At 42.9% G+C, this 22,028-nt stretch overlaps 1 protein-coding gene across 3 annotated transcripts in view; it reads right to left on the bottom strand.

Annotated features, from left to right (window-relative positions):
- PEAK1 (pseudopodium enriched atypical kinase 1) overlaps positions 1 to 22,028 on the bottom strand; it is a 114,003-nt gene that overhangs the window by 24,820 nt on the left and 67,155 nt on the right. For all 3 annotated transcript variants that reach the window (XM_054077597.1, XM_054077600.1, XM_054077599.1), the window contains exon 3: positions 7,318 to 10,585. In XM_054077597.1, coding sequence (XP_053933572.1) covers positions 7,318 to 10,475 — 3,158 coding nt within the window. In that variant the 5' untranslated portion in view covers positions 10,476 to 10,585. The remainder of the gene's footprint in view (positions 1 to 7,317; positions 10,586 to 22,028) is intronic.

Genomic DNA, 22,028 nt, shown 5'->3' with positions numbered 1-22,028 from the left:
ACTCCCAACCGCTTTTGCTTCATGAAACAGTCTAAACAGTTAATCTGACTAAGGCAGCTGATAAAGGAGCAGTTCTGGAGATCAGAACCATTGAAGCCTGATAACTTTGTATCTCCTTGCTGATAGCAAGCCATACCTAAAGCTATCTCCTTATTTGGGATAGTTATAGTCATTTTGCCAGGATGGATTCTTTGATGCCTTGCATAAGAGCACATATTTAGCTTTTACCATAGTGGGCGCAAGCTCCTCAGTCCAAGCCTTTTTCTTTTCCCTTTTGTTATTTCAAAGCCAAACTCCATAGGAAATGAATGACCCTAGAGAACTCTGCTCGCTGGGCACTCGGGCTGAAACAGCTACTCCGTTAATGGAGGGAGCAGCCCTCTGCACACAGAGAACATAGCTGTTTTCCTAAGAAGCTGAGAGTACGTGCAGCAAAACCCCTCGCCCTAAAAATGACTGTCCGTCAGATAGCATCTCTGAATTCACAGACGTGCACAAGCTCAATGCTGTTTTTCAAAATGTTTTTTTTCTGCAGGGACAAACGCCCCAAACTCCTTCCCTTGGGCCCCTCCTCCACCAGTTTTGGAGAATAGCCAAAGGATGATGTGGTCAAACCCCTTGGTCTTTTGGGAATAGTGAGAATCCAGAAAGTAGCCTGTGTAGTATGTTAATTTTTGTAAGGACAGCGGAATTATAGCTATTGTGTGACCTGTATTTTCCTCTATTCAAGCACCTCTTCTCCATTACAGTGATTAATAAACAGCAATGAATACGAGGGAGATAAAGTGGAATCCATGTCAGAAGTAATTCTGAGTGCAGTGTGGGTTTCGGGTCAGGCTGCGGGAGTACAGTTCTGGGTAAGACAGCACACAAACCAAGTGGCAGAAATTTATGACAGGAACACAGATTAAAACTGATGTGGCCTCAGACCCAGCTGCAACTCTGATCTGCCCTCTGAGTGGACATCAGCAAAGCAATAAGCAATAGTGGCCGTGCAGTTTGAGATGAGAGAGCCTGACAAGGAAGATGACTTCGTTTTACACACACAACAAATCTGTGTAACTTGCAGATATATTTAGTCTCAAAGACATCCCTGTGAGATGCCCTCAGGCCCTGCACTTTTAGGCTAATCAAGCTAATATAAAGCCCACATTGACTGAATAATGCTTGAGGAAAAGTGGGGAGAGGTTAATGGCTTGAGGGTGGTCAAAGGCCACCACACAGGAACTTCCACTTGGAACACAGACCACTGTTTCTGCAAAACGCTGATCAAAGATGAGCAGTGCCGGTTTCTATCAGAGGATATCATGGGTACAGCCAACCCACCCCAGGGGCTCACACAGTGCCCCTCCTTGTCATGACCATTAGCCAGAAACAGGGATCTAGAGGAAAGTGAAAGAAACTTCTCACTGACAATCCGAAAGAACTAAGCCATGGAGTTTATTCTTAATTCTCATTATTTAGAAGCTGGCTTAGTCCTGAAGCATGAGAATGCATATTCTTCTTTTTTTTAAATAGTGTATAATGCGATGTTTGCATGGATAAAGGGAATACATCTGATAATCCAGTAAGACATCCTGCTAAGCTCTTTAGTGTCAGTGAAACTGAATGGCAATGAGTTCCACAGATTAACTGTGCAGTATAAAAAAGACTTTTTTTTCTTTCACAGTTCAAAGTTACCCGTCTTTCCATGCTACAGACTGTATTAGAGGAGTCAAGAACAGTAATGCAGGTTTTACTCTTTCTTAATCTAAATGTCTAAAATAATAAATAGTAAAATCCCTTCTACTTGGTTCTTTGACAGTCCTCGGTGTTTAAAAATTTTCCATAAAGTGTTCCCAAACTTCTTGCTCAATCAACAGGTATGATTTCCAATTCTGTTAGTGCGGAGATGTTTGTAGAGAAAAATCTCACACAAGTTTTCCATTGATGAAACACGGTAGGATGAAACACTCTTCAAAGCAGTTGAGCACTGCTGAGCAAGGTAAATAAACCTTGCTCACATCTAGAGAGAGGCAAAACAAGATAGGTCTCGGGGGGAGGAGGAGTTGGTGGTTTCACCTGAACTCTTCATGGGACAATTTCACCCATTTCAGTGGACTTGCTCAAGCAAGAACTTTCTTTTCAGCTCTAACATCCTTGAATTCTCCTCACCTCCTTCAGTGCATTTACGCAAGCTGCACTGGAAAGGTTTTGGATTCAGGTGAGAATCTTACCCTGGGACTTACACAAGAGGTCCTCCAAACTGGAAGGACTTGTTTTAAACAGAGCCCTACTGTGCTGTAAATGATTTTGTTCTCAAGCAGTTTCTGAAGCAGCTGTGGAATCTGCAGGATTGGATCACCGACAATGTGAAAGTGGAATGTGGCAGTGGTGGTTATTCCTGTCTGTCTCTGGATGTGATCCTGATCTTAACATGCGACTACATTTTTGGAGAACAATGATTCCAGTTGTTTTTTACTGAGTGATCTGTTACAACATCCATATTCCTCCAGACACGCAGGGCCCTCAGAGTAATTTCCTGGCTCCCTCTGAATCAACAGAGCCTACATGTAAACTCTACTCGCTACGCCGTTCCAGTTCTCAAGGTCCACACCACACTGATGTGCCCAGCCCCAGTCACCTGTATTTTTTTCACTTAAATAACAGTTATTGGCACAACAGAAAGTACTAAAGAACCTACTGAAGAGATAATCCCTTTGGGTCTTGGTGCTCTAAGCCACCTCACTGGAATTGTCTTGCTCCATTGCCTGTATATGGAAATTTGAGGCCTAATCAGAGTCTTGAATTCACACTAGCTTACTGTAATTTAAAGCAAAGGTGTGAACAGTTGACAACCTCAAGGCAACCTGCACCACAAAAAGCGCTTGATGACCACTTGTACTACCAAAATGCCTCCACAGCAGGCAGGAACTGTGCAAGCTTTGCCCAAACAGTGATATGGCTGGAAGTTACCCCGGGTAACATGTTTGTACAGTGAGTGTGGCACTGGGGTAGGATTTGAAGGGCAATAAGACATTTCCAAAAGCTTTGACACCTATGGCCTCTGACACAGCCCACAGAAGTGTTCAGTGAAATGCCCAGGGGCTACTTGAGCAAAAAACAGCCTTGAAAGAAAGCAAATTCCTCATGTCATGTGTAACTACAATGAGGAAGCAGGCTTTTTGAGAAAAAAGTACAAAACATATCTTTAAAATGTTTGTGTGTGTGTCTATAGAGCCATAATAAGCATTTCACTGCCTTTTGAAGCAAGATCTAACAACAGGATAGTGATCTTCTGTAGCTATGGAACAACAGAACTCCTGTCTATCAATTGCCAGCTTAGTTTCAAATCCTTTTGACAAGTTAACATAATTTATGGAATTAGACTAGTGATCCCAACTTTAGCTATGAAGAAATCCTTTCTTATCCAAACCAGAATGGAACGAATATATGGACCTCACTACCTGAAGGAGGTATTTCAGTAAACACACATTGGTATCTTTATTTCATCTGAGCCTGGACCAAAGATCCTACGAGGGAAAGTTACAGTTGACTCATAGCTATGGAAGGAAACTATTCAGTTTAATACGGAACTGGAATGGGGATGGCTGTACACAAATCAGCTGTACCTTGATTTACAAAGACACTGCTATCTAAACAGCGCTAAATGAAGCTCTAGTTCAGCTCTGGTATGGTTATGAAGATCGGAAAAGAAGAATCAGAAGGCTGCATTGCAGTTTTCTTCTTGGAAATGTCACAATCTAAAAAGCTGCTACTGGGTACAAGCAGTGATATCTCAATGCAGGAGAACAGAAAACTCTACCTTGTGAAACTCCAATAGCAAAAGTCTGATCCAGCAGACAACAAAGCCTTTGAAGAACTGTTTTTATATCCTCTATGGGGATTCCAGGCTGTGCTGCACCCCCTTCATCGGTTACAGTGACTCTGGCCGGAAATATCCCGGCTCCTCCTTGGAAGTCGATTATAGGCTTTGCCTGAGAACAACTGCATCAGGTGCGACAGGGGTTCTATGAACACCTGATTTTCACCCCAATTAATGATAAAGCCAATGTGGCTGCTGATTTTTGGCAAAAATGAATCAATCTACAAATTCCAGGTGAATTCAATACATTAGCATTTGCCAGCTCCTTTTGAAGCACCCTGTGTGCATCCTGCCACCAAACAGAAAGAAACAATCACACGGGTAAACCAAACCCAAGTTCTTCTGGGTAACAGAGATGGCTTTCAGCTTTCCACGGCACTGAGTATTTTGCGAGTTATGTTCAAAGGGAAAAACTGACCTTTCTAGAGATAACTTTAAACACCCTCAGCCCTGTTTTGTAGTTATGTTATCAATCTTTAGCAGTTTTGTAATCCACTGCAAAGTAAGGAAATACTGTATCTTCATTCCATGTGCTTCCGAGACACCCCAGTCATCTGACATTTTAACAGCTTATCTTACTTCCCCGGTCATCAGTTTGGTTTTTCAGTGAGCTTACTATTGTTAGCACTCTGAGTTAGAGAAGTGTCACGTTTGTTGATTGCTATCTCCACGCCTTCTGTTTTCCTCTAAGCCTCTGAAGCTTAACTGAAGATTTTAAACATCTTTTCCATGCATATATTTCAGCCTGAATTAACACTAACCTCTTACTAATATTGGAGGAGTTAACAGAAAACAAGTATAGCATCATTTGTTAGGTCTCTGGTTGTGCAGAAATGGAAACGGACAAGCCTGATTCTCATCTGCTTCAATATTAAAAACAAAAGCCAAAACCCTTAAACAAAAAACAATTAACTTAATTTTTTTGGCACTATGAGGTTTTACTTGCAGAAAAATTAAGAGTATAGATCCTGTTTGGAATGAGCGAGTAAGACAGGACAGGCTGACCAGTTGCCTTCAGTAGTCAGGGCAAAAGGTATTCCAGCAACAGCGCAAACCCATCAGACAGGATCACAGCACCCTCTCTAGGGCAGTGTAAGAACAAGAGCCAACTCTGACTGCAGCCAGTAGCCTGTTCTTGCCCTTCTACCACCAAGATAAGTGGCTGCTCCTTTGCGAGGGCTGCCGGACAGAGCGGTGAACTGACTGGCCTGAAAAGCAACCTCATTGTTTTTTCTCACTGGCACCACTTCCCAGCCTGGCTCACCACTGCTGACCACACAAAATGTCTTACCAGCACTAAGGAGATGGGAGTGAGGGAATCTCCCGATGGCAATGCATTCAGTAATGCTCCTAAAAAAGCTTGTACAACCGCATTTTCTCCAGGTTCCCCTGGAGATAACAGAAAAAACAGGTTCCTTGAAAGTGGGGCTGAAAGCACAAACTTCTCCAGTCCTTTCACTTGCTCTCTAAAGCTGCTTGCTTTTCCCCATTTAGTTTAGGGTGTGTCCAGAGAGACGAGGCTCCTGTCCAGGGGTTATCCAGCCCTGGGTACGTTCCCCACTGCTGCGGCCTTGAACTGCAATATGCGCTGTAAATAAAGGGCTGCCCCCTCTTGTTGCTGCCCACAGCCTGTATTGCTGCGGTGCTGTACATCCTGCAGGGATGCTGAATGCTTACAGCTCCTACAGACCTTAATAGCTTGTGCTTAATGTTTCTGAAACTCACACCCACAATTTGTACTGTTTTTTTTTTAAAGCCAATTTGTTAATTTCATTTACTTTTGTAAATAAAATCCTCGGCTCCAAGGCTGCAGTTTGTCCACGCCTGCAGAAGCAGACAGTGCAGTAGGGTTTTGGAGACCATTCTATCTTGCATTTGGGGCAACTACTTCAAACGTAAACCTAAAGAGACCTTTACACGTAAACCTTTACATCATACTGTGATAATCTTTATCAACACCTTCCATTACAAACCCTACAGCTATCCATGCCTGACAACTGGCAAACAGACTGGAGGGTAGTGCTGATCCTTAGAAGAATGCCCTACCGGTGTTCCCGAGGTGTGAGAGACAACTGATTTGATTACACTGGGGCAAATGGTCACTTCTAGTTCGACTGACATAGTTATTTTACTTTAAGGCAAGCACAAATCAGTTTACAGTAAACTCAAACCTCATACAGGGATTACTATTAGTTTAAGCCAACTTTAAAACCATTTTAACTAAAACTCATTACAAATTTCTTGTACAGATAACAGTGAATGAGAACCAAAGAGCACTGCCATGATACATCTTCTGAGGCTTACACAGAGCTCAAACTACACAAAATTTTTCATTTCCTACCGCTGGGTTATTGTTATTAATGAATAAAATAATGTAAGTTGGAAGCTGGTTTGGAATCGGTCTGTATAATAACATTGGAGGATATATTCTCCATACATCAACAGCCATGGTCTGTACTCGGGGAAGTGCATGCTATGTCCAGGGGACCGACTGCTACAGCCGCCTCTGGCCCTGCTGGGGTCTCTGGCCCTGCTAGGTTTGGCCTTGTCGTGAGCTGTGGGGCCTCAGGGGGTGTTGGAACAACGCATAGCTGGAAATAAACACCTTCAGAGACACCCAAGAAAGAACATGTACCCTTAACAAAGGAACAAACAGAACTCTAAGCCGACAAATAGACCAAACACATTCAACTACCACGAAATTATAGGAATAAAATAAATATCTGCTGGCCAAGTACCTTCACAGAAATTGAAACAATGAATCATTCCAGTAAATTCTGATTGAAAAAAAAAACATTACAAATGAAATCACTGAACAAAACTGTCAGGCAGCAATGGAGCAACTGGCTCTATGGAATCCAGTACTGTTTATTCCCCCCTAACGGCCTGGCAAAAGAGAGATAGATTACTTTATAGTTAACCTAATTCCAGTATTACTTTTTCACATGCTTTATTTTGGGAGTGCTGCAGTGATGTTGCACTGTAGCATCAAGTTAATTAGCATCTCCTGTATTCTTGAGCATGTGCGATAAAGCTAGCACATCGCCTTTATGAGTCACAGATCTTTTAATTGCTATTGTACTTGTCAATAGTTGCCTCCTATTTCTGCAAAGCTCAGTCTTTAGTTTCCTCTAACATCAGAACACTTTCTTCCACTCGGAATTCAGGAATGCTTAACTGATTGATTCAATGGAACACGGCTATGGTGACGTATGGGTGACTCTGTGGTACAAACCCCACACAGCAGGTACCGCTTCTGGCAATTTTTTAAGAATCTTTCCTAATACCAACATAACACAAAGGTTTGAAAAACATGCTTTAAGTTACCTAAAATAAATATAGTTTGAAAAAATGACACTAAAGGCAATGAAACTCCTTCATTTCCCCCTTTTCAGCAGTTTATACAGGACAGTTCACAACAGAGGAAGCAACTAAAAAAGATGAGCGATTACCTGGGGATTTTCTTGGGAACCTGAGGAGGTGATGAATGGCTTCCTACTTGCTGTTCAGAGCTCTCTGGAGCCTTTTCCTGCATTTCTCCTTTGTCCTTTGCTAGGGCATCCGCAATAGCAGACTCTGCTCCGCCCTTGTTCTGATGGTCAGCCCTCTGTTCAGCCGGTTCACATCTGTACATGAAAACAATCGATGGCTTCTCGCTGGAGTCAGACTTGGCCTCACTGAACCAGTGGTGACGCTGAACTGGAGGAGGGGGAAGCATGTGTATAACAGTTCCGTCAAGACCCACCAGTTTTCCTTTCTCTCTTTCTCTCTCTTTGTCTTCCTCATCATCAGTTTTTCTGCGTCGGAAGAAGCTCTTAAAGGATATCCAGCGTTTGGGTTTTGCATCGGCAGCTCTGCGACCTTCCGAATGAAGGATCGACTCGGCCTCTGTAGACCTGGTGGGACTGTTTGGTTTGGTCCAATTGCTGAAATGTCTTTGCAACAAGTTACTTGCGTGATAGGGTGAAGAAGTGGAGCGTGGAGGAGGAAATGGCGGTGCTTGCTCTGTTTTGGGACTTGTGGTATTTGCAGTTGCTCTCACTGGCTTCGGCGAGTGCACAGCAACTGGCTGAGAAAGTGAATCTTTCTGCATTTTAGCGGCAGCATTTTCCGCTGGCTTGGATGACTCCATTTCAGATTGTGATGTAAACAGAGATTTGGGTCGTACCAGGGTGTTTTTAGTAGCATCTGCATCAGGGGGTAAGGAATACAGTTCTTCTACGCTACAAGACTTGGGTCCAGACTGAGGTGTTTCTGGAGGAGACTGTGGAGGCTGGATAGACGCCACAATCTGTGAAAGCACCGTACTTGCATTCTCTCTACCGCTGCTGCTGCCAACAGAAGCCTCTGGTGTTACATCTGGTTTTGCTGCAGGCTCTTGGGTTGTCTTTTGAACTCTTGATGGGGAGCTGTGGTCAGCACTATGACTTCTCTGCGGCGATATCTGACTTTTACCGAGGCAGCTGTTAAACTCTTGGACCTTCTGAGCCACAGAACCCAGCCTGCATTCAGAGCCACCAGTGCCCCCCTTCGCCTGGGGAAATTCAGGGGGTTTACCTCCTATAGCATCAGTCGTTTTGCTCTCTGCTTCTATTTCTTCATACGTGTGGCTGATGACACTGGTGGTTTTATCTTTGATGGAGAGCTCTCCGCTGGTCCCTAGAAAACTTTTATAGATAGCCAGGTTATCGTATGCATTTGGATTGATTACAATAGGAACTTTAATAGCATTTTTGGAACTCTTAGCATAAGTGGGCTCATCATGAATGATAATAGGAAAAGGTGGCATGCCAGCATTATTGTAGCTGTTGAATTTTATCTCGGATAAATTGGGAGACTTAACCGGGATAGTTTTTGAAGAAATGTTTGTAGCTGTAGGCGAAGTAGGAGCTGACTTGTGGCTTGTTTTCCTGGGAGGAACAGAAGGTCCTGAGCTGTTACCAATTAACTCCACCTTAGGAATTTTCTGTCTTGGACTGGTACTAGAAGTCCACACTTCTTGATACCTGATTGCACTGGATTTTTTCAGATTAGTGTTTAATCGTACAGGCGATGCTACAGAGGATGCAATAGGTGTGCTGGGAGTTACTGGTGAGCTTGGGTTAGATGATGTATTTTTGGTTTCTGAGGTTTCAGTATGGTTCTCCTTACATTCATTGGTCATGGCAGCTGATACATCGACTATGGTATATGGCTTGCAAACTGGTTGTTCCATATTCACCACCCTGTAGGGTTTGGCTTGCTCTTCCACAGGCACCAAATTTACAGTTAGAGCTTGACCAGCAACATCCGAAGGACTTTTGTTCTCTTGCTTATCAGTCTGCACAGCAATTTTGCCATCCCTTTCTTCCAGTCGAAGTGCAAGGACTGCCTTGTGAGTTTCTAGGCTTTTTGGAACATTTCTGGGAGCTTTTGATACATCCTTCACTTGTTGATTATCACAAAGACTTTCATATTCTGGTTCAATCACTTTGAGATCCTGAGGAGTACCAGGAGATAATCCTCCATTACAGAGCTTCTGTGAAGAACTGCTGGTTGTTCCCGAACGAGACTCTTCTGTCAAAGAAGAATCAGGAGATGTAGAATCGGAAGACACCATGCTCTGCATGCTTTCCTGCCCATAAAGGATCACAGTCTCTTCCCCGTAACCATTTAAAATTTCATCATAGCTGTCGTCATAATCTACTGCACAGATCCTCTGGAGTGACTTGTTTCTAAGGGGCACAGTATTCCATTTTTTGTCAACGCAGAACTGAACAGGAGATAGGGTGTTAGCTCTAAAATTAGCAAAGCGAGGTTGGCCTCTCATACGAATTTCCATTGCTAGCAACTCTTCATCACTTTCATCCCAGCTCTCATGCTCTTCTTGCATGCTGCCAAAAAACGTGTCATCCTCACTCTCCTCTCCACTAGAGAACTCCGGATAACAGAAACGTCCACCTTCATTACTTATTACTTCAGTGCTTCCACTCAGAATAACGTGCTTACCATGTGAATCCTTCATTCCACCCATCATGCAGCTTGGCGGGATCTTTCTTTCTAATGACCTTTTATAACAATTATTTATTCTTCCCAAGAAGGTTTCTCTTGAGTTTGTTTCACTCCCAGTTAGCTGAGGTGTGGTATCCAGACCCGCAATCTCCTTCAGAACTTCAGTCAGCCCATTATTATTGTTATTTGGCATCTTTCCTACACCTTCATTGTTGCCATAGGGCCTGTGAACATGGCTATAACCTTCAATTTCATCTTCATTATTATTGTTCAGTGGTTTCTTGTTCGAGATAGCTTTGTTTCGGTTCCAACATGCAGGCACTGATTTGTTCTCGCAATGATCCAGCGTGCTGATTTCACCACATATGCCCTGCCCATCTACTACCATCATGGTGGGCTTCACAGCTATGGTGGGTTTCTTTGCCACAGGCGGTCGGAAGTTTCCTGTATTTCTCCCACTACGGCTGTTACTTTGGTTTGCATTGGTTTTCAGATTTCCATGTGAAAGGGTTTTTTTTTCGGATACTGGTGGTAACTGATGCAAGCTTTTGGGCTTGAAGCAGTTCTTGCATTCACCAGGTTTCCAGACGTGTTCAGTGAAAGTGTTGCAAGCAGACATTTTCCCAGAGCTTTGCACTTGTGCTGTGCTGTTCAGTGCATGGTAAGAATATCATCCATGTGTTCCCACGCTGTTCCCTTTGTATGTCCACTGTTTTGAGCAGTGATCATCTGAAACACAAAGAGAATGAGGATAAGAACCAGGGGAAAATGGGTTGATCATTATATTTTCTACACTATGAATGACTCTGAATAAGCAAGCAGTCCTTTACTGATGTTTTAGCTCTTTTTACTTAAATTTACAAAACTACGTAACAGTAATGCAAAAACCAGTTGCAAATATCATTCTTCTCATACATGAAGAATTAAATCATTGCCAGCTAAGCCCTGTAGTACTGAAGGCAGAGATAGAGAGAGAGAAATGGCAGTCACTGAGGATTTAGAATAATTCTCTTGATGAGTCCAGGACCATTGACCTTTAATTTTGCCAAATAAAACAGGGCAGAATGAAGGATGTATCCTAGGAAGAGGATATAAAACCGAAGATTAGTGCACACTGCTCTCAACATAACTACTTGAACATGAGACAGGGAAGTAAAAGTATGTTTACCCTCCTAAATGCAATTGAGGTAATTTGTTTTAGCTTTGAATGTGAATGAGCTCAGTTTAAGTGACAAAATACATTCAAGCAGTTCCAGACTCTGCCATTTCAGTGCTTTTTTCATGACAGTCCAATGATAACTGGAAGAGGGGTTGCAGATGAGGGGACAGGCTGGACCGCTACCCTGCCAAAGTCAGATAAAAATACTGGGGAAACCTTCCAAGAAAGTCACTGTTTCTTCTCCTTTAGCTTACGGTAGTGGCAATAAACCATTCAGACGTCCTCAAAACAAGGCTATGGATTTTTAGTCCCTAATTTGTTTCACATGTAGCTTTTTGACCTATCCCCCCCCAGAAATAACTGTTGAAAAAGACTTGAAAATCTCTTTCAAAGCGAACCTTTTTATTTCCTGAAACCACCAGCCTTAAGTAAAAACCAAACATGAATCTGCTGTGCTTTATAGTCACTAGAGTACCCAGGATTTGAGAGTTTCATGAATTAATGCCTGAAGATTTTAAGCCTTCTAAGCCAAATCCATAAGTCTGGTCTCCTTGTTACTGCTGCATAACTCACGTTATTGGAGACATTTTACTGAGGTGAGAGAATCTGTGTGTCCACCGCTGCTTCTGTAAACAGAGGCAATGGAAATCAATAATTTCATATTCTTAGAGGCTTTGGGTAAAAATAGACTCGCTGATCACATTGGTAGACTGTCAGGGTATTAATAAACCCACGCAGTTAAAGGTGTGGCTCTCTAGTAACTCAGCAGCAGGACGGCTGTGCTGGAACTCACCATGGGCGCAAGTGGCTTTCAGCAGCGAAGCAAACAATAGAAACCATTAGCACAACTGCCACTGGTATGAATTTATCAGTCTTCTCACGTACCACGCGGTCTTTTGGCAAATGGCTGTCCGATGCTGGAAAGCTCTTAATAGCGCAATCCTGTTCCGACGCCAGATGGGGCTGGAGTCTAACTCTATTAGAGCCTCTTCAGACGCAGTCCTGGTACGTGGGCTATCGTATTTCATGTATTGACTAAATATGTTTCCAGACAAAGCTTTTTGCCAAAAAGTCAGTGCCAAAAGCTTTCTCTGTATGACCTGAGATAGAAAGTCTGCCAGATAGAGATCTGCCCAAACTTTCAGCCCTTGTTTTATATATACAGAATAAAATGCTTTTGTATTTCTTTGATCTCTGTCAAGATCTGTTGCTTCAACACATTGGAAGCAGAAAAATTACATTAAGAAATAATTCTGAAATCAGAGCGAGCAAGTGCATATGCTGCAATTTTATACCCTGGGTAGCTCCTTCCTTTGATGTATTTAACAAATAGAAGCAGTAAAGTTACATTAATGGGAATCTAAACTAAATGTTCTTAGAAAATATATTTCTCTATGACATAAAACCTCTGAACAAACAATTTAAACAAAAGGGTTAGTGCGTGCGTGTGTGGTTTTGAAGATTTAACTGGGTGATATTATTTCTCTGAAATTGCATAAGCTGCACTTCCTTTGCAACACTATCGCAAACCAGACAGCTTTATGGCCTTCCAGGCTAAGCATTTTCTGCTAATGAGGTTGGGGTAGAAATGAGAAAGCTCTCCATTGCACACCTTCCTATGACTGTGCTTCTGTTTTCCCACTGGCAGTATGTGCTCTCGTTTGTTCGGATATACCGATACCAATCAGCTCTCCTCTAACCCTGACAATGGCTACACTCAACAGATGAGCACAAACTGCAGGAGACCAAAAAACCCAGCACAATGCCCCAGTCAGAGTAAAAAATACAGGACGGTCATAGCTCGGTGCAATGTAATCCCCCATCACAGGAGCACCACCCGCAGCAACTGGGCTTAAAAATAACACACATGTAGATGTGCCCGTGTAAATGCAGACATGTAACCTGTACATAGAATATACATACGGCATCAGATCTTTTGCTCTTCAGCACCTAACGGAAATGGTTTAAACACAACCATGCTCTCTAACATGGTTTTTGACACCATCTGTAAAGCAGACAAGAGCCACCGACTTCTCGGGTTTCTGAACTACGTCTGAGTTTCCAGTTGGCTTTGGCGCTGGCAGGATGAGCAGTTCCTGCAGCACGCTCCCACACTGCCTGCAGCTGTAACACAGCGGAAACGGGCACCTTCAAACAAGAGGAAATGGAGCGTAGGAAAACAACAGAATTCCAACAGCGTGCTACTTCCATACCTTGAAATCAGAAGCACTCCTGTGCAATTAAATTCCTAGTGACCTTTATACGCTGAAACAATATTCACATTCTAAAACAAATCCAGGTTGTTTCTTCATTGCTGTACAGCTAAGAGCTATTTTTCTGATGTTTTCCTTTCCCTTTAAAAAACACACACTTACTGTTTCAACTCCGGATTCCCTCTGGTCAGCTACAGTGATTGTGAGCCCTGTCTCTGTGGTGCAGCAGGTGCAGTGCTCCCCCGTGTCCAGGCTGCTGGGAATGGGAGCCGTGCCGCCTGGTAGGGGCAGCAGAGGCCAGGGAAGGCAGGACAACCCACAGCCACAGCAAGGGAAAAGACTCACACTGCTCCAGTCTCAACTCTTACCCTGCTCTCCAAAATAAAGAAGGTCAACCAAAGACCCAGGCAGTCCCACGACCTATCCTCCAGCTGCGAGGCATTAGGTGTGTTGTCTTCCATAACTTCCTTGCTTCCATGACAGCCCATGGAACTGGTAAGGAAGGGGAACCTGTACTCTCTGCAGAGCTCCAGGCTCTTCTGAAATGAGGAGTTCGATACTCAATTTCCAACAAATTAAGGCAATAACAACCTCAGATGTTAAATACAGAGCAGCATTAGGCTGATCAAGAAAGCATTCACTGTAAATTTGGAATGCCAACTCTGTGCATTCCGTCCCTGCATCTCAGTGCCTTTCATGTAGGTTGATAAACACAACTATTCACAATTTCTACACAGGGAGACTGCAGTGCAGTGACGAAGTTACTAAAATTCACCGAGTGAGTCAGTGACAGGAACAAGCATAGACAGACAAGTTCTGCTCCTAACGCGGTGCTGCAGCCAGCAGATCCTGGTACTTCATTCACTAAGTGGTTGAGTCAGCACAGAGAGTTTATCAGCTTTAAAGGCCAAATCACTCAGTGTAAATGAGAATAATGCTCTGCATTTCAGCAGACGCACATGGGAGGGCTCGGTCTGGCCCTGCTCAGTTGATATCACACAAACAGAAACACAAAAGCATATTTCACTGTCCAGGGCAGAGGGAGAAGCTGACAGATCCAGTGTTGCAGTATGGAGACAGAGTAATCGGCTGAGAGATCCTCACATAAGGAAAGTGAGCCCTGCATAGAAACGCAGAAGTATTTGTGTGGCTCTTACTTGTTGACATCACCATCGTAGAGCGCACAGAGATAGCAATAAACATGCATTTCAGGCATTTTCCCTTTGTTCTAAGTAATTTCAGGCTGGCGGGTCTCCCTTAGATGCATGCTGGCTGAATCACAATGAAGGCCTTCTCCAGTAATACTTTATACTAACATAATCCGATTAAAAGGAACTTAATTGGTGTGCAACATTCCCTACAATTTCAACATTTTAAAAATGAATAGTCTCAGTAAGTACCAGATGGTGACACGCACTAATTAATCAGGCCTGCTCAATGAACGAGCATATTAAAATGAATGCACCTATTAGACATGTGTTTTCCATGCTGCATGCTGCAAAAACTCTCCCCTGAAATGACTGCCTGCTACATTCCCGAGCCATACGCACAAGTGCGCACTTCATCACATGGAACTGCAACACTATCACTCTCCTATCTCTTCTTCGGTCATTGAATGTTTGCTACAGATTCCTTTGCTGTGTCCTTCTTCCTCCAGGGAAAGGCGCTTAGCTCTAGCGTTACTATCCATGAACAAACGGGCCCGCAGTTCTTATGCTGCAGAATAAATCGCATTGATCAACCTCCTTATCAGACAGAAGCCCAATAAATTGCTCCTCAACAACCTCCAAACCTCTTGCCATTGCCAGGCACATCTTCAGACTGAAAAGCTCACAGGGAATCCAACCAAGGTTTCTTATTTTAGAGTACCCCAACACCACAAAACCACTATGGCTTTGTGGTTTGGTCTGAACCGCTTACAGGGACCTGGACACTCGCTGATCATCATAAACAATAGTCAGTCTAACACAAATAGTGATGGTTAATCTCTTCCAGATTTGTGTTTCTTTTAAACTTTAATGTAATTGTAAACCTTTTAAGAGGCTTTTTGGAGAAAATGAAATGCTCCAACTTCACACATACAGTCCTGTTGAGTGGCAGTGGTCTGTAGAAATGTTCTGTCTACCAGAGAGTGTTGAAACTTACTGACTTGGAGCCACCAAACCACCTAGCACAGATCTCTGGGACCACAAACGGGATGTGTGCTAATTAGAGGCTCGTTGTCCTTTCATGCCATTAAAAAAAAAACATTCTCAAATTTTACATCATTTGTTCAACTTCAAAGGAAAGCAAAACCCAAAGTGCAGCTCACCACAACATCTGTCAGAGACAGGAAACAGAACGCAGAGCACGCTTCACAGCCAGAGGAGACAGGGTCCTGACTTGAAGGCGTGTGGAGAAACACACGTGTTCACACTCAGTACCCAGAAGCACTGGGCTTTGAATCGTCTTGTAGCACTTATTAGTGAAACATAAATCAATCCATTAATCCATCCACTGACACTATATAGTACTGCTGCAGTGTGGAACTAAAAGCTAAAGCATCAATGTGAGAAAATGTGAGCAGGGCTCAATGATCTCATAGCGCTTCACAACGGTGAAGGAGAACTTTAGAACATAGGTTTTTGTGAGGGGAGCAGTTAAGTCACAGGTGAAAGATCAAGAAACAGAGCCTGACTCCTGAGTGCGATGCTTTGCTCTGCCACAGCACTTACTGCACACGAGGTATGCCAGGAAAAAACGTGAAACTAAGTAAGTGCATTAGGGTCTGCTTCAACCCAAGAAACTGAAGGGCTGGAGTGTGATCAGAGAGGGGCAATGGAGCTGGGAAGGGTCTGGAGCCCAGGGATGCTGGGAGCAGCTGAGGGCCCTCAGGCTGTTCAGCCTGGAGAAGAGGATGCTGAAGGGAGACCTCATCACTCGATCACTCTGCAGCTCCCGGAAAAGAGGTTGTAGTGAGGTGGATGCTGGGCTCTTTTCCCAAGTAACAAGTGATAGGACGAGAGGAAACAGCCTCAAGTTGTGCCAGGGGAGGTTTAGGTGGGATATTAGAAAAAATTCTTTACTGAAAGAGTGGTAAAGCCCTGGCAGAGTCTCCATCCCTGGAGGGGTTCAGAAACCATGTGGCTGTGGCACTTAGGGACATGGTTTAGCAGGCACAGTGGTGTTAGGCTGACAGCTGGACTAGATGATATCAGAGGTCTTTTCCAACCTTAATGATTAGATGATTCTCATTTTATTCCCAAAGTGGACTAATATTCACCAAATATTGGATCACTGTTGTAACGAGACAGAACTGTGACTACGGCAGAGAGCACAGATGGACATTTCCATAATAGCTAAGTATTATAAGCTTTGTTAAAACAGAGAAGTTCTCTCCTGTTGCAGATGAGCAGTTTTTTCCTTCCGGTCAGAGCTGAGTGCCCAGTAACTGTCCCAGGCCATCAAGTGAGAGCTCTGCAGCAAACACAGCGAATCTGTGGTGGACAGTGAGGAGGCAATGACCTACATTACAGAGTTTCCCCTCCTCAGCACCACAGCCCCCTGCTGTGGAGAGAAGGGGTGCGATGGACGGAGGGGACAACAGAATCACTTTTACCAAAAGTAACTGAAAAAAACCTGGTTGCAACCTTACTGCAAGACAGTATAAAACAATTGGGAAAACACGCTACATTTTCTCTCATTTTAAAAGAGTTTAAATCACATAAATATTTCATAAAACTAAGTGAGTGAAGGAGACCCTTGAATGGTTTTTTTCTACCTAAAACCTATAAGAACAAAACATGATAGAAATAACCAACGAACTGGAGCAAAATCCTGCCTAGGGCTAGGCAATCTGTAATGCTTCGGAAGAAAACATGCATTTCTTTACAATTTACCTAACCCAAACAGATAAGGCCACAGAGCAGGGAAAAGGCAAGGAATACCCTCAGGATCTGCCCAGGTAATCTGATCATATTCTGCATCATCACACTGAGAACACCAAAACCAATCATAAGGACAAACTCTCACACTTGATGCCGAGGCCCAGCAGACCAGCCAAGGCACGTATCTGAACTCAAACTCTTCTGAGTTCCAATAATAAGAGGTTCTGAACTGGAGAAAACTATGTAAGTTTTTTTTTTCCTTTTGGAAAAAAATTCTCATTTAGCATCAATAAAACTTTAATTTATAACAAGCACTGAGCCATACATGCGATCATAAATGCAATGATCATTCAGACAACAGTGCACAGTGTGTTCTTTCAAGATACTTTTTAGTTGCACAGGAAATCAGTTTTCATTTTTTATTTTCTTTTAAAAATAAAACCCAGTAAGATAAGCCAGACTTACCAATAGTTTGTTTACCTTGCTTTCTAAAAAAGGCTGTGCACCACAGTCCTAATCCTAGCAGCAAATTAAGGGTAAGCACATCAGCGGACAGGAATGAGCATGGTAATCTTAATTAAAAAAAAAATCCTCTATTTCAGTGCATTTAAGTTTGTCCCAACTCTATTTAAGCAAAATTATGAGAATTAATGCCTTCACAGCATATTAAAAATGCACCAGCATGACTATACCTTGACCAATTTAATTATCTGTGAGTTACCTTTCCCAGGCTCACTTGAAATCCTGCCCTTTGATCCTTTTTTGCCTGTTGTTTAAGCACATGAAAATGTGTAGAAGAATAAATGTTAGCAAACCTCTTCTAAACCTCTCCAGATTATATTTACAATAAACAACAATGAAAGAGCTAAACAACATTATACTGCTTTGATAGTTACAAACCGCAGTAACGGCTGTGGGTATCCTTCTGCTGAGCACAGCGTAAGCAGGAAAACCGTAGATCACCCTTGTATTATTGAACTCATCAATTCTGCAACTTCCATTTGCTTCAAACTCTCTCCCTTGGACCACTGCAACTCCTGGCATCTTTACTCTGAATCCTGATGCAGTAAAACCCACAACTGCCAAAAATAGAATTTCAGCCTAGCAAAGTAACCTGTGGATAGCAAAATACACAAGAGTATTAGAAAGGATATGAAGGATCTTACTAAGAAGTAGCCAAAGACAAACAAAAGACCGTGATATCAGGACTGGATAACTTATGAGAGAATTAGTGGATTGAAGCCAGCCTAAGAGGTCAGAGCAGGAAAGCAGCAGATGAAACATATTGCAGAGAAGCCAGATGATTACTCTCCTGCTGCCTCAACCCCCTCCCCAAGATCTTGATGAGTTATTAAAGACTCAAGAGAATTAAGTTTGAAAATAGAATGCTATAGGCCTTTATAAAAAAGGGGATATTAAAAATAACTGATAAATTAGGAGCAACAGCACAGTAGGGCTGGACTGAGTAAAGCCAAGAGCTGTGGAGAACCTTGAGAACCAGATGGCTGAGCTACACATAGAGTTATGTGGCCGTTCATCATCAGACCTGTTGCAGCAAGGAGCTAAGCATGGTCTGAATGGGATACGGCTTTCACCACGACTTGTGTGAAGGAAATGTGCTCTTCTTCCAAACAACCAATGAAATAATGGGCAAAGGAGAAATGGCACAATTTTATTTGAAGTTTTAAAGAAATTACTAACCGCAGGACGTGCAAATGGTGCAACAGAATATGCAAGGCAACTGGCAGATTATACGCTCTCAGTGTAAGAAAATGCATGACATGATTTACTGAATATGTGTTCAGTTCTATTTATGACATCTCAGGAACAAATGCAGCATAAAACAACCACAAAAATATTTTAAGGGATGAAAAGCTTTGCATATTAAGTGAAACAAAAAGATTAGGATAGTTTAGTTCAGAATTGAGACAAATAAAAGAATATTACATTAAATGATCCATCACATAAAGAAGATAGGCTGGGTGTTCCTGGTTAGTGTCTATCTCGAAAATCAGCAACAAACCCAATGCAGCGTATTTAGATCAGTAAAAAGAAAAATGATTCCATGTCAAATGTTTCCTGGAGCAAGCTGGCACTGGGATGAAGAGGTCAGTGGGATTCAGAAAAGTCGATGAGACCCATATGTAGGATGAGACAGCAACCGTTGCATTAGGTTGGGTAAACCCAAAGCTGCCCCTTCCAGTGCTTAAAGAAAGCATGAACTCCTTGAGTCAAGAAGAGCATTCGCCCACTAGTAGATTATGCCTTCACTGTCCACTTTGGAAGCCTGGGCAACGTGAAGGCCAGGGCCGCAACAGGAGCCCGAGTGCCAGAGCACCCGCCTTGTCACACCCTGCGCCAGCCTCTTCACACTTGCAACGTTGCTCCATCACGGTTGATGTTTGGCACATGGGACCTCAGGCTATGAAATACTTTGGCCAACTGTTGTATGAGCAGGTGTCTTGCAATGATCCGCACAAATCCGTGTCAGTGTGTATGTGAGAAGGAGGTAATTACAAATGTAAGGAAGCCAGATGGAAGTCTTGCACAAGATTAGAACTATTTGAATGTCGTTGTACAAGACGGAAGAACCAGAATAAGGTGACAAAGGAATGATAAAGAAATGTTTTTTCTCTACAACTAACCTAAACAATTGAACTGTTGAAGACACATATGTTAATAGTTTATGGTGGAAAATAGAAATAAAAAAAGCCTCATTCAGTACTTGATGGAACAAATACCTGGGAAGGGCTTGAATCTTTGTAAAACCTCCTTCAGTTTCCCACTGCACAGCACCCATCTCCTCCCACCGCCTTCCACTTCACACAGTCATTTTGCCTTGCTCCTTGCATCTGCGATCAAAGACCAACATTCTAATTTGACGATCTCTTTGATAATCTTGAGAAACTAGCTACAGGTAATTTTTTGCCCATCAAAGCTAGTTCAAGCAGCTTATTCTCACTCAGATGACTCTTCTAATTAGTATGTCAGTTATTCATCCCAATAAGCTACTTTACCAGGCATGATGAATGCAAGAAATTTTAATCTGCAGTCATAAGCCACAGCAATGAAACGAGCGATGAGCTGTAAGTCAGAAGGTTAAAGTTATTATTGTTTACTAGCGTTGAAGTTAAAAAGAACGCTGCCACTCTACAACAGATATTCTTCGGTATGGCTTATGCTTATCCCATCCCCATAAAATGGGACACCACTGCTGATGAGAATGCTATAGGGGTAAAGAGCACCATCATAGGGGAAATGTTATTCAGGAAAGGAATTACCAGATACTGAAATTGTATGATTATAGAATTAAGTTTTTACATATTCCGATGATTAGGTGTTGTGCCTGAACACCTTAGGATAGCACCTCCAACACCCAGCACTGTGTTGCCTGTAGTTTCTCTATGCATCACTTGGCATAGATTCCCAGTACACAATGCTGTTGGCAAAGCAGTATTGGACAGGTAGGAAAAAACGCTCTTCTGTAACTGTGTGTGCACAGAGAACTCAGTTGCACAGAGAAAACAAGGCTTCTACTAATAGAGAGCCTTCTGCTTCCTTGTATCATTTGGTACCAAAGTGGATTTACCAGAAAGGTATCAAAGACAACAGCCTACATCATAAATGATTCGCCAGGTATAAAATCCTAGTATGCCTGTAACAGCAGGCTGGAAACGGATCCAAAAGCCCAGAAAATCAATACCTTGCTGCATTTAAAAGACTGCGTTGAAGATCACTGTGAGGAACCCAGTAGTTTTCATGCTCTTTAGCCTGCTCGTCAGAGTTGGCAATATCCCAGCCCCTAGAAAAATATTCCAAGTCCACAACACACTCGTGTTCCAGGCACCTTGGGAGGAGCTTTGTGATGCAGCTGTAACCCTTCTGTACTTAAAAATAATCCACACATGGAGGAGCTACACAGTGAAGACATCATTAGATATAATCAAGGACAGAATTAGAAAGGAAATGTAATAGCAGTTCTGTATTAGTCTTTATCTTTACATTCAATGACTTTTTTTGCACCTAGGAAATTTACTCAATTTACTTCACGAGGGAAGAAATATCCTTCATTTTTCAAAGACAGATGTTGAAACCTATCAAGTACGCGAACCACTATGATTTTTACCCCAGCACTGTAAGACGAGAGGGACAGAAGGGATTGCTTACTACTTGAGAAGGCTGACTTCATGCAGGCAAAACCCACCCTAAGAACCAATCTGCTCTGTGGGCAGCAGGGACACCCAGCTGAAGCCAGACACTTCAGTACCAGAGGTGGCTTATCGCAAAGAGCAACAGCATCCAGGGCAGAGCCTGGCACCCCCCACCACCCTCACAGCCCCTGCTGCTCTGAACGTTCCGGTGAGCTCAGGGTGCCCGCAGAGCTGTTCTTTCCACCTATGACAGCCATGCTGTCAGAGTGCTCAGGTACTAATTGAGAGGCTGCTGATTATACTTGGAAATAACAAGCTTGAAACCCAGCCAGTGCTCGTTCTTGGGTCAGGACACAGTAGGGAACCACAAAACTGAAGCACTGTAAAAAAGCTGTAGCAATGGAAAGAAAAATCAACACGAGCTATTGTCTTCAGAACAGTACTCTTAAATTCTTTCTTTAGTTCTTCTTTGCAGATATATTTTTTTTCCTAAAGGAGCAGATTGCCAAACATAAATTTTGCTACTTGCGCTTGACAGAATCCTAAAAATGCAAAGCGCTTTCTAGCCAGAAAAGCCATACCGTGAAATTTCTTGTCTTGCACTGCTACAGCAACTCAATACATGAATCAGAAGGTAAAAGCCGAATCCCACATGCCCAAGGAAGTTTTTCCAATGGGATACTTCATTAGCACGCCGGATGGCTGCTAGTCGACTGCTGCGCAGGAATGGATTGCACAGAAACCCCACTAAGCCCAGCGCAATCACAGTCTGTCACCACCAAC

Source organism: Cuculus canorus, chromosome 12 (genome assembly GCF_017976375.1).
Source record: "Cuculus canorus isolate bCucCan1 chromosome 12, bCucCan1.pri, whole genome shotgun sequence".
Lineage (NCBI taxonomy): Eukaryota > Metazoa > Chordata > Aves > Cuculiformes > Cuculidae > Cuculus > Cuculus canorus.
Note: the sequence above shows the minus strand (reverse complement) of the source record. Positions and strands in the feature narration are given on the sequence as shown.